Source organism: Eucyclogobius newberryi, unplaced genomic scaffold (assembly GCF_026437365.1).
Source record: "Eucyclogobius newberryi isolate DKJ021-1_F unplaced genomic scaffold, fEucNew1.0.hap1 SCAF_43, whole genome shotgun sequence".
Taxonomy (NCBI): Eukaryota; Metazoa; Chordata; class Actinopteri; order Gobiiformes; family Gobiidae; genus Eucyclogobius; species Eucyclogobius newberryi.
In genome coordinates this window covers 73354-85000 of record NW_027316090.1, presented here as the reverse complement: position 1 = coordinate 85000, position 11647 = coordinate 73354, and the positions used below count along the sequence as shown (strand labels likewise).

Genomic DNA, 11647 nt, shown 5'->3' with positions numbered 1-11647 from the left:
TCCATCCATCTTCTGCCGCTTTATCCGTGGCCGGGTCGCGGGGGCAGCAGTCTGAGCAGGGACTCCCAGACTTCTATCTCCCCAGACACTTCCTCTAACTCCTCCGGGGGGATCCCGAGGCGTTCCCAGGCCAGCCGAGAGACATAGTCTCTCCAGTGTGTCCTGGGTCTTCCCCGGGGCCTCTTCCCGAGGGAGGCGCCCAGGAGGCATCCGGAAGAGATGCTGCCACCTCAGCTGGAGGAGCAGCGGCTCTACTCCGAGCTCCCCCCGTGTGGCCAAGCTCCTCACCTTATCTCTAAGGGAGCGCCCAACCACACGGCGGAGGAAACTTATTTCGACCGCTTGTATCCGCGATCTTGTTCTTTCGGTCACTACCCAAAGCTCATGACCATAGGTGAGGTCAGAACGTAGAGCGACCGGTAAATAGAGAGCTTTGTCTTTGGACTCAGCTCCCTCTTCACCACAACGGTCGATGCAGCGACTGCATCACTGCAGCCGCTGCACCGATCCGCCTGTCGATCTCATGCTCCATCCTTCCCTCACTCGTGAACAAGACCCCGAGATACTTGAACTCATCCACTTGGGGCAAGGACTCCCCACCCACCTGGAGAGGACAAGTCACCTTTTTCCGGTCGAGAACCATGACCTCGGATTTGGAGCTGATTCTCATCCCAGCCGCTTCACACTCGGCTCAAACCGTCCCAGTGCAGCTGCAGGTCTGGGTTTGATGGAGCCATCAGGACAACATCGTCTGCAAACAGCAGAGATGAGATCCTGTGATCGATCACCCCTCTCCATGTGTCACTGTCATTGCCCACGTGGGCGTTGAAGTCCCCCAGTAGAACAACGGAATCCCCGGTCGGTGCACTGTCCAGTTCCCCTCCCAAGGACTCCAAGAAGGCCGGGTACTCTGCACTGCTGTTCGGCCCGTAGGCCGCCACAACAGTGAGAGACCTGTCCCCCACCCGAAGGCGGAGGGACGCGACCCACTCGTTCACTGGGGTAAACTCCAACACGTGGCGGCTGAGCTGAGGGGCTATAAGTCCACACCAGCCCCGCCCACACCAGCCCCGCCTCTCCCCGCGGGCAACACCAGAGAAGTGGAGCGTCCAGTCCCTCTGGAGGAGATGGTTCCAGAACCCAAACTGTGCTGGAGGTGAGGCCGACTATATCTAGTCGATATCGCTCAACCTCCCGCACAAGCTCAGGCTCCTCCCCCAGCGAGGGGACATTCCATGTCCCCAGAGTTAGTCTGGTCGTCGAGGCCCCTGCCGTCGACTGCCGCCCAGATCTCTCTGCACCGGCCCCTTATGGATCCTCCTGCGGGTGGTGGGCCCACGGGAGGGCGGCCCCACGTCGCTCCTTCGGGCTGTGCCCGGCCGGGCCCCGTCCACAAAATGTCAGTTTGAGAATTATTTGAGTAAAAATTTAGTCTTTTGTCAAATCTCCTCTCTCTCTCTCTGATTGGCTCTCACTCCTCTCTCTCTCTGATTGGCTCTCACTCCTCTCTCTCTCTGATTGGCTCAGATGTTCGTGCTGCTCGGGAGCAGGTCGCCGCTTCAGGTCCGTCGTTCGCTCAGATCGATCCCAGACCGACCTCCATCTACAGCCAAGTGTCTCTGTCGCCCTCTGCGTCCTACAGCGGTATTACAGGCCCACAGCACCCCTACTACAACAGAGTGAGTCTCCCTCTCCCCAGACGCTTCCACAGCACCCCTACTACAACAGAGTGAGTCTCCCTCTCCCCAGACGCTTCCACAGCACCCCTACTACAACAGAGTGAGTCTCCCTCTCCCCAGACGCTTCCACAGCACCCCTTCTACAACAGAGTGAGTCTCCCCCTCCCCAGACGCTTCCACAGCACCCCTTCTACAACAGAGTGAGTCTCCCCCTCCCCAGACGCTTCCACAGCACCCCTTCTACAACAGAGTGAGTCTCCCCCTCCCCAGACGCTTCCACAACACCCCTACTACAACAGAGTGAGTCTCCCTCTCCCCAGACGCTTCTACAACAGAGTGAGTCTCCCCCTCCCCAGACGCTTCCACAGCACCCCTACTACAACAGAGTGAGTCTCCCTCTCCCCAGACGCTTCTACAACAGAGTGAGTCTCCCCCTCCCCAGACGCTTCCACAGCACCCCTACTACAACAGAGTGAGTCTCCCTCTCCCCAGACGCTTCTACAACAGAGTGAGTCTCCCTCTCCCCAGACGCTTCCACAGCACCCCTACTACAACAGAGTGAGTCTCCCCCTCCCCAGACGCTTCTACAACAGAGTGAGTCTCCCCCTCCCCAGACGCTTCCACAGCACCCCTTCTACAACAGAGTGAGTCTCCCCCTCCCCAGACGCTTCCACAGCACCCCTACTACAACAAAGTGAGTCTCCCCCTCCCCAGACGCTTCACCTCATCTACAACAGAGTGAGTCTCCCTCTCCCCAGACACTTCACCCAGAGTCTCCCCCTCCCCAGACGCTTCACCTGTTCTACAACAGGGTGAGTCTCCCCCTCCCCAGACGCTTCCTTCCTCTCACTTTAATCACCTTTTTGTTACTTTAGCTGCATTTTGTCACTTTTAGTTTTGTTAGAGTTCCATGTAACCCTCCCCAGTCGCCTCCTCCCCTGACCCCTCCCCTGGCTCCTCCCCTGACCCCTCCCCTGGCTCCTCCCCTGACCCCTCCCCTGACCCCTCCCCTGGCTCCTCCCCTGGCTCCTCCCCTGGCTCAGGTGAGTTCCTGGACAGAGACGTGTGATTGGACGATGAGACGGTGATGTCCTCTTGTCCTTCACATTCATTCTTTGTGTTGGTTTATTGGACTTCATCTCCCTCTTGGTTTGGCATCTGTAACTTATGATTTTGTTCCGTTCATTTGATTTTGTTCCGTTCATTTGATTTTGTTCCGTTCATTTGATTTTGTTCCGTTCATTTGTTGGTTTGTGGTTCAGCCGTATTTCCCTCCTCATCACCTTTACGCTGTGCCACGCCCCCTTGTGGCCACGCCCTTCACCTGCTCGTTCCCGTCTGCTCCTCCGAGGTTCAGCTACAGCCCTGGACCGAGCTGGGACTGCGTGAGTACCACAGAACTAAAGAACTCCAAAGAACTAAAGAACTCTAAGTGACTGTTGACGTGGACTCAAATTTTACATTTAGTCCACTCCTCTGAAGCCCTTTAGTCCACGCCTCTGAAGCCCTTCAGTCCACGCCTCTCAGGCCCTTTAGTCCACGCCTCTGAAGCCCTTCAGTCCACGCCTCTCAGGCCCTTTAGTCCACGCCTCTGAAGCCCTTTAGTCCACGCCTCTGAAACCCTTTAGTCCACGCCTCTGAAGCCCTTTAGTCCACGCCTCTCAGGCCCTTTAGTCCACGCCTCTGAAGCCCTTCAGTCCACGCCTCTCAGGCCCTTTAGTCCACGCCTCTGAAGCCCTTTAGTCCACGCCTCTCAGGCCCTTTAGTCCACGCCTCTGAAGCCCTTTAGTCCACGCCTCTCAGGCCCTTTAGTCCACGCCTCTCAGGCCCTTTAGTCCACGCCTCTGAGGCCCTTTAGTCCACGCCTCTGAAGCCCTTTAGTCCACGCCTCTGAAACCCTTTAGTCCACGCCTCTGAAGCCCTTTAGTCCACGCCTCTCAGGCCCTTTAGTCCACGCCTCTGAAACTCTTTAGTCCACGCCTCTCAGGCCCTTTATTTCACGCCTCTGAAGCCCTTTAGTCCACGCCTCTCAGGCCCTTTAGTCCACGCCTCTGAAGCCCTTTAGTCCACGCCTCTGAAACCCTTTAGTCCACGCCTCTGAAGCCCTTTAGTCCACGCCTCTCAGGCCCTTTATTTCACGCCTCTGAAGCCCTTTAGTCCACGCCTCTCAGGCCCTTTAGTCCACGCCTCTGAAGCCCTTTAGTCCACGCCTCTCAGGCCCTTTAGTCCACGCCTCTCAGGCCCTTTAGTCCACGACTCTGAAGCCCTTTAGTCCACGCCTCTGAAGCCCTTTAGCCCACGCCTCTGAGGCCGTTTAGTCCACGCCTCTGAAGCCCTTTAGTCCACGCCTCTCAGGCCCTTTAGTCCACGCCTCTGAAGCCCTTCAGTCCACGCCTCTCAGGCCCTTTAGTCCACGCCTCTCAGGCCCTTTAGTCCACGCCTCTGAAGCCCTTTAGTCCACGCCTCTCAGGCCCTTTAGTCCACGCCTCTGAAGCCCTTTAGTCCACGCCTCTCAAGCCCTTTAGTCCATGCCTCTGAAGCCCTTTAGTCCACGCCTCTCAGGCCCTTTAGTCCACGCCTCTGAAGCCCTTTAGTCCACGCCTCTGAAGCCCTTTAGTCCACGCTTCTGAAGCCCTTTAGTCCACGCCTCTGAAGCCCTTTAGTCCACGCCTCTGAAGCCCTTTAGTCCACGCCTCTCAGGCCCTTTAGTCCACGCCTCTCAGGCCCTTTAGTCCACGCCTCTCAGGCCCTATAGTCCACGCCTCTGAAGCCCTTTAGTCCACGCCTCTGAAGCCCTTTAGTCCACGCCTCTGAAGCCCTTTAGTCCACGCCTCTCAGGCCCTTTAGTCCACGCCTCTGAAGCCCTTTAGTCCACGCCTCTCAGGCCCTTTAGTCCACGCCTCTGAAGCCCTTTAGTCCACGCCTCTCAGGCCCTTTAGTCCACGCCTCTGAAGCCCTTTAGTCCACGCCTCTCAGGCCCTTTAGTCCACGCCTCTCAGGCCCTTTAGTCCACGCCTCTGAAGCCCTTTAGTCCACGCCTCTCAGGCCCTTTAGTCCACGCCTCTGAAGCCCTTTAGTCCACGCCTCTCAGGCCCTTTAGTCCACGCCTCTGAAGCCCTTCAGTCCACGCCTCTCAGGCCCTTTAGTCCACGCCTCTCAGGCCCTTTAGTCCACGCCTCTCAGGCCCTTTAGTCCACGCCTCTGAAGCCCTTTAGTCCACGCCTCTGAAGCCCTTTAGTCCACGCCTCTGAAGCCCTTTAGTCCACGCCTCTCAGGCCCTTTAGTCCACGCCTCTGAAGCCCTTCAGTCCACGCCTCTCAGGCCCTTTAGTCCACGCCTCTGAAGCCCTTTAGTCCACGCCTCTGAAGCCCTTTAGTCCACGCCTCTCAGGCCCTTTAGTCCACGCCTCTGAGGCCCTTTAGTCCACGCCTCTGAAGCCCTTTAGTCCACGCCTCTGAAACCCTTTAGTCCACGCCTCTGAGGCCCTTTAGTCCACGCCTCTGAGGCCCTTTAGTCCACGCCTCTGAAGCCCTTTAGTCCACGCCTCTGAAACCCTTTAGTCCACGCCTCTGAAACCCTTTAGTCCACGCCTCTGAGGCCCTTTAGTCCACGCCTCTGAAGCCCTTTAGTCCACGCCTCTGAAACTCTTTAGTCCACGCCTCTGAAGCCCTTTAGTCCACGCCTCTCAGGCCCTTTAGTCCACGCCTCTCAGGCCCTTTAGTCCACGCCTCTGAAGCCCTTTAGTCCACGCCTCTCAGGCCCTTTAGTCCACGCCTCTGAAGCCCTTTAGTCCACGCCTCTCAGGCCCTTTAGTCCACGCCTCTGAAGCCCTTTAGTCCACGCCTCTCAGGCCCTTTAGTCCACGCCTCTGAAGCCCTTTAGTCCACGCCTCTGAAGCCCTTTAGTCCACGCCTCTCAGGCCCTTTAGTCCACGCCTCTCAGGCCCTTTAGTCCACGCCTCTCAGGCCCTTTAGTCCACGCCTCTGAAGCCCTTTAGTCCACGCCTCTGAAGCCCTTTAGTCCACGCCTCTGAAGCCCTTTAGTCCACGCCTCTCAGGCCCTTTAGTCCACGCCTCTGAAGCCCTTTAGTCCACGCCTCTCAGGCCCTTTAGTCCACGCCTCTGAAGCCCTTCAGTCCACGCCTCTCAGGCCCTTTAGTCCACGCCTCTGAAGCCCTTTAGTCCACGCCTCTGAAGCCCTTTAGTCCACGCCTCTCAGGCCCTTTAGTCCACGCCTCTGAGGCCCTTTAGTCCACGCCTCTGAAGCCCTTTAGTCCACGCCTCTGAAACCCTTTAGTCCACGCCTCTGAGGCCCTTTAGTCCACGCCTCTGAGGCCCTTTAGTCCACGCCTCTGAAGCCCTTTAGTCCACGCCTCTGAAACCCTTTAGTCCACGCCTCTCAGGCCCTTTAGTCCACGCCTCTCAGGCCCTTTAGTCCACGCCTCTGAAGCCCTTTAGTCCACGCCTCTCAGGCCCTTTAGTCCACGCCTCTGAAGCCCTTTAGTCCACGCCTCTCAGGCCCTTTAGTCCACGCCTCTGAAGCCCTTTAGTCCACGCCTCTCAGGCCCTTTAGTCCACGCCTCTGAAGCCCTTTAGTCCACGCCTCTCAGGCCCTTTAGTCCACGCCTCTCAGGCCCTTTAGTCCACGCCTCTGAAGCCCTTTAGTCCACGCCTCTCAGGCCCTTTAGTCCACGCCTCTGAAGCCCTTTAGTCCACGCCTCTCAGGCCCTTTAGTCCACGCCTCTGAAGCCCTTCAGTCCACGCCTCTCAGGCCCTTTAGTCCACGCCTCTGAAGCCCTTTAGTCCACGCCTCTGAAACCCTTTAGTCCACGCCTCTGAGGCCCTTTAGTCCACGCCTCTCAGGCCCTTTAGTCCACGCCTCTGAAGCCCTTTAGTCCACGCCTCTGAAGCCCTTTAGTCCACGCCTCTGAAGCCCTTTAGTCCACGCCTCTCAGGCCCTTTAGTCCACGCCTCTGAAGCCCTTCAGTCCACGCCTCTCAGGCCCTTTAGTCCACGCCTCTGAAGCCCTTTAGTCCACGCCTCTGAAGCCCTTTAGTCCACGCCTCTCAGGCCCTTTAGTCCACGCCTCTGAGGCCCTTTAGTCCACGCCTCTGAAGCCCTTTAGTCCACGCCTCTGAAACCCTTTAGTCCACGCCTCTGAGGCCCTTTAGTCCACGCCTCTGAGGCCCTTTAGTCCACGCCTCTGAAGCCCTTTAGTCCACGCCTCTGAAACCCTTTAGTCCACGCCTCTGAAACCCTTTAGTCCACGCCTCTGAGGCCCTTTAGTCCACGCCTCTGAAGCCCTTTAGTCCACGCCTCTGAAACTCTTTAGTCCACGCCTCTGAAGCCCTTTAGTCCACGCCTCTCAGGCCCTTTAGTCCACGCCTCTCAGGCCCTTTAGTCCACGCCTCTGAAGCCCTTTAGTCCACGCCTCTCAGGCCCTTTAGTCCACGCCTCTGAAGCCCTTTAGTCCACGCCTCTCAGGCCCTTTAGTCCACGCCTCTGAAGCCCTTTAGTCCACGCCTCTGAAGCCCTTTAGTCCACGCCTCTCAGGCCCTTTAGTCCACGCCTCTCAGGCCCTTTAGTCCACGCCTCTCAGGCCCTTTAGTCCACGCCTCTGAAGCCCTTTAGTCCACGCCTCTGAAACCCTTTAGTCCACGCCTCTGAGGCCCTTTAGTCCACGCCTCTGAAGCCCTTTAGTCCACGCCTCTGAAACTCTTTAGTCCACGCCTCTGAAGCCCTTTAGTCCACGCCTCTCAGGCCCTTTAGTCCACGCCTCTCAGGCCCTTTAGTCCACGCCTCTGAAGCCCTTTAGTCCACGCCTCTCAGGCCCTTTAGTCCACGCCTCTGAAGCCCTTTAGTCCACGCCTCTCAGGCCCTTTAGTCCACGCCTCTGAAGCCCTTTAGTCCACGCCTCTGAAGCCCTTTAGTCCACGCCTCTCAGGCCCTTTAGTCCACGCCTCTCAGGCCCTTTAGTCCACGCCTCTCAGGCCCTTTAGTCCACGCCTCTGAAGCCCTTTAGTCCACGCCTCTGAAGCCCTTTAGTCCACGCCTCTGAAGCCCTTTAGTCCACGCCTCTCAGGCCCTTTAGTCCACGCCTCTGAAGCCCTTTAGTCCACGCCTCTCAGGCCCTTTAGTCCACGCCTCTGAAGCCCTTCAGTCCACGCCTCTCAGGCCCTTTAGTCCACGCCTCTGAAGCCCTTTAGTCCACGCCTCTGAAGCCCTTTAGTCCACGCCTCTCAGGCCCTTTAGTCCACGCCTCTGAGGCCCTTTAGTCCACGCCTCTGAAGCCCTTTAGTCCACGCCTCTGAAACCCTTTAGTCCACGCCTCTGAGGCCCTTTAGTCCACGCCTCTGAGGCCCTTTAGTCCACGCCTCTGAAGCCCTTTAGTCCACGCCTCTGAAACCCTTTAGTCCACGCCTCTGAAACCCTTTAGTCCACGCCTCTGAGGCCCTTTAGTCCACGCCTCTGAAGCCCTTTAGTCCACGCCTCTGAAACTCTTTAGTCCACGCCTCTGAAGCCCTTTAGTCCACGCCTCTCAGGCCCTTTAGTCCACGCCTCTGAAGCCCTTTAGTCCACGCCTCTCAGGCCCTTTAGTCCACGCCTCTCAGGCCCTTTAGTCCACGCCTCTGAAGCCCTTTAGTCCACGCCTCTCAGGCCCTTTAGTCCACGCCTCTGAAACTCTTTAGTCCACGCCTCTCAGGCCCTTTATTTCACGCCTCTGAAACCCTTTAGTCCACGCCTCTCAGGCCCTTTAGTCCACGCCTCTCAGGCCCTTTAGTCCACGCCTCTGAAGCCCTTTAGTCCACGCCTCTCAGGCCCTTTAGTCCACGCCTCTCAGGCCCTTTAGTCCACGCCTCTGAAGCCCTTTAGTCCACACCTCTGAAGCCCTTTAGTCCACGCCTCTGAGGCCGTTTAGTCCACGCCTCTGAAGCCCTTTAGTCCACGCCTCTCAGGCCCTTTAGTCCACGCCTCTGAAGCCCTTCAGTCCACGCCTCTCAGGCCCTTTAGTCCACGCCTCTGAAGCCCTTTAGTCCACGCCTCTGAAGCCCTTTAGTCCACGCCTCTCAGGCCCTTTAGTCCACGCCTCTGAGGCCCTTTAGTCCACGCCTCTGAAGCCCTTTAGTCCACGCCTCTGAAACCCTTTAGTCCACGCCTCTGAGGCCCTTTAGTCCACGCCTCTGAGGCCCTTTAGTCCACGCCTCTGAAGCCCTTTAGTCCACGCCTCTGAAACCCTTTAGTCCACGCCTCTGAAACCCTTTAGTCCACGCCTCTGAGGCCCTTTAGTCCACGCCTCTGAAGCCCTTTAGTCCACGCCTCTGAAACTCTTTAGTCCACGCCTCTGAAGCCCTTTAGTCCACGCCTCTCAGGCCCTTTAGTCCACGCCTCTCAGGCCCTTTAGTCCACGCCTCTGAAGCCCTTTAGTCCACGCCTCTCAGGCCCTTTAGTCCACGCCTCTGAAGCCCTTTAGTCCACGCCTCTCAGGCCCTTTAGTCCACGCCTCTGAAGCCCTTTAGTACACGCCTCTCAGGCCCTTTAGTCCACGCCTCTGAAGCCCTTTAGTCCACGCCTCTGAAGCCCTTTAGTCCACGCCTCTCAGGCCCTTTAGTCCACGCCTCTCAGGTCCTTTAGTCCACGCCTCTCAGGCCCTTTAGTCCACGCCTCTGAAGCCCTTTAGTCCACGCCTCTGAAGCCCTTTAGTCCACGCCTCTGAAGCCCTTTAGTCCACGCCTCTCAGGCCCTTTAGTCCACGCCTCTGAAGCCCTTTAGTCCACGCCTCTCAGGCCCTTTAGTCCACGCCTCTGAAGCCCTTCAGTCCACGCCTCTCAGGCCCTTTAGTCCACGCCTCTGAAGCCCTTTAGTCCACGCCTCTGAAGCCCTTTAGTCCACGCCTCTCAGGCCCTTTAGTCCACGCCTCTGAGGCCCTTTAGTCCACGCCTCTGAAGCCCTTTAGTCCACGCCTCTGAAACCCTTTAGTCCACGCCTCTGAGGCCCTTTAGTCCACGCCTCTGAGGCCCTTTAGTCCACGCCTCTGAGGCCCTTTAGTCCACGCCTCTGAAGCCCTTTAGTCCACGCCTCTGAAACCCTTTAGTCCACGCCTCTGAAACCCTTTAGTCCACGCCTCTGAGGCCCTTTAGTCCACGCCTCTGAAGCCCTTTAGTCCACGCCTCTGAAACTCTTTAGTCCACGCCTCTGAAGCCCTTTAGTCCACGCCTCTCAGGCCCTTTAGTCCACGCCTCTCAGGCCCTTTAGTCCACGCCTCTGAAGCCCTTTAGTCCACGCCTCTGAAGCCCTTTAGTCCACGCCTCTCAGGCCCTTTAGTCCACGCCTCTCAGGCCCTTTAGTCCACGCCTCTGAAGCCCTTTAGTCCACGCCTCTGAAGCCCTTTAGTCCACGCCTCTCAGGCCCTTTAGTCCACGCCTCTCAGGCCCTTTAGTCCACGCCTCTGAAGCCCTTTAGTCCACGCCTCTCAGGCCCTTTAGTCCACGCCTCTGAAGCCCTTTAGTCCACGCCTCTCAGGCCCTTTAGTCCACGCCTCTGAAGCCCTTTAGTCCACGCCTCTCAGGCCCTTTAGTCCACGCCTCTCAGGCCCTTTAGTCCACGCCTCTGAAGCCCTTTAGTCCACGCCTCTCAGGCCCTTTAGTCCACGCCTCTGAAGCCCTTTAGTCCACGCCTCTCAGGCCCTTTAGTCCACGCCTCTGAAGCCCTTCAGTCCACGCCTCTCAGGCCCTTTAGTCCACGCCTCTCAGGCCCTTTAGTCCACGCCTCTCAGGCCCTTTAGTCCACGCCTCTGAAGCCCTTTAGTCCACGCCTCTGAAGCCCTTTAGTCCACGCCTCTGAAGCCCTTTAGTCCACGCCTCTCAGGCCCTTTAGTCCACGCCTCTGAAGCCCTTCAGTCCACGCCTCTCAGGCCCTTTAGTCCACGCCTCTGAAGCCCTTTAGTCCACGCCTCTGAAGCCCTTTAGTCCACGCCTCTCAGGCCCTTTAGTCCACGCCTCTGAGGCCCTTTAGTCCACGCCTCTGAAGCCCTTTAGTCCACGCCTCTGAAACCCTTTAGTCCACGCCTCTGAGGCCCTTTAGTCCACGCCTCTGAGGCCCTTTAGTCCACGCCTCTGAAGCCCTTTAGTCCACGCCTCTGAAACCCTTTAGTCCACGCCTCTGAAACCCTTTAGTCCACGCCTCTGAGGCCCTTTAGTCCACGCCTCTGAAGCCCTTTAGTCCACGCCTCTGAAACTCTTTAGTCCACGCCTCTGAAGCCCTTTAGTCCACGCCTCTCAGGCCCTTTAGTCCACGCCTCTGAAGCCCTTTAGTCCACGCCTCTCAGGCCCTTTAGTCCACGCCTCTGAAGCCCTTTAGTCCACGCCTCTCAGGCCCTTTAGTCCACGCCTCTGAAGCCCTTTAGTCCACGCCTCTGAAGCCCTTTAGTCCACGCCTCTCAGGCCCTTTAGTCCACGCCTCTCAGGCCCTTTAGTCCACGCCTCTCAGGCCCTTTAGTCCACGCCTCTGAAGCCCTTTAGTCCACGCCTCTGAAGCCCTTTAGTCCACGCCTCTGAAGCCCTTTAGTCCACGCCTCTCAGGCCCTTTAGTCCACGCCTCTGAAGCCCTTTAGTCCACGCCTCTCAGGCCCTTTAGTCCACGCCTCTGAAGCCCTTCAGTCCACGCCTCTCAGGCCCTTTAGTCCACGCCTCTGAAGCCCTTTAGTCCACGCCTCTGAAGCCCTTTAGTCCACGCCTCTCAGGCCCTTTAGTCCACGCCTCTGAGGCCCTTTAGTCCACGCCTCTGAAGCCCTTTAGTCCACGCCTCTGAAACCCTTTAGTCCACGCCTCTGAGGCCCTTTAGTCCACGCCTCTGAGGCCCTTTAGTCCACGCCTCTGAAGCCCTTTAGTCCACGCCTCTGAAACCCTTTAGTCCACGCCTCTCAGGCCCTTTAGTCCACGCCTCTCAGGCCCTTTAGTCCACGCCTCTGAA

At 57.8% G+C, this 11647-nt stretch overlaps 1 protein-coding gene across 1 annotated transcript in view; it reads left to right on the top strand.

Annotated features, from left to right (window-relative positions):
* The window catches only part of LOC140379595 (kinase D-interacting substrate of 220 kDa B-like), a 219615-nt gene that overhangs the window by 168623 nt on the left and 39345 nt on the right, over nucleotides 1–11647 (top strand). Inside the window, exons 23-24 of the mRNA XM_072464278.1 lie at nucleotides 1528–1679; nucleotides 2942–3064. Of these exons, the coding sequence (XP_072320379.1) occupies nucleotides 1528–1679; nucleotides 2942–3064 (275 nt within the window). The remainder of the gene's footprint in view (nucleotides 1–1527; nucleotides 1680–2941; nucleotides 3065–11647) is intronic.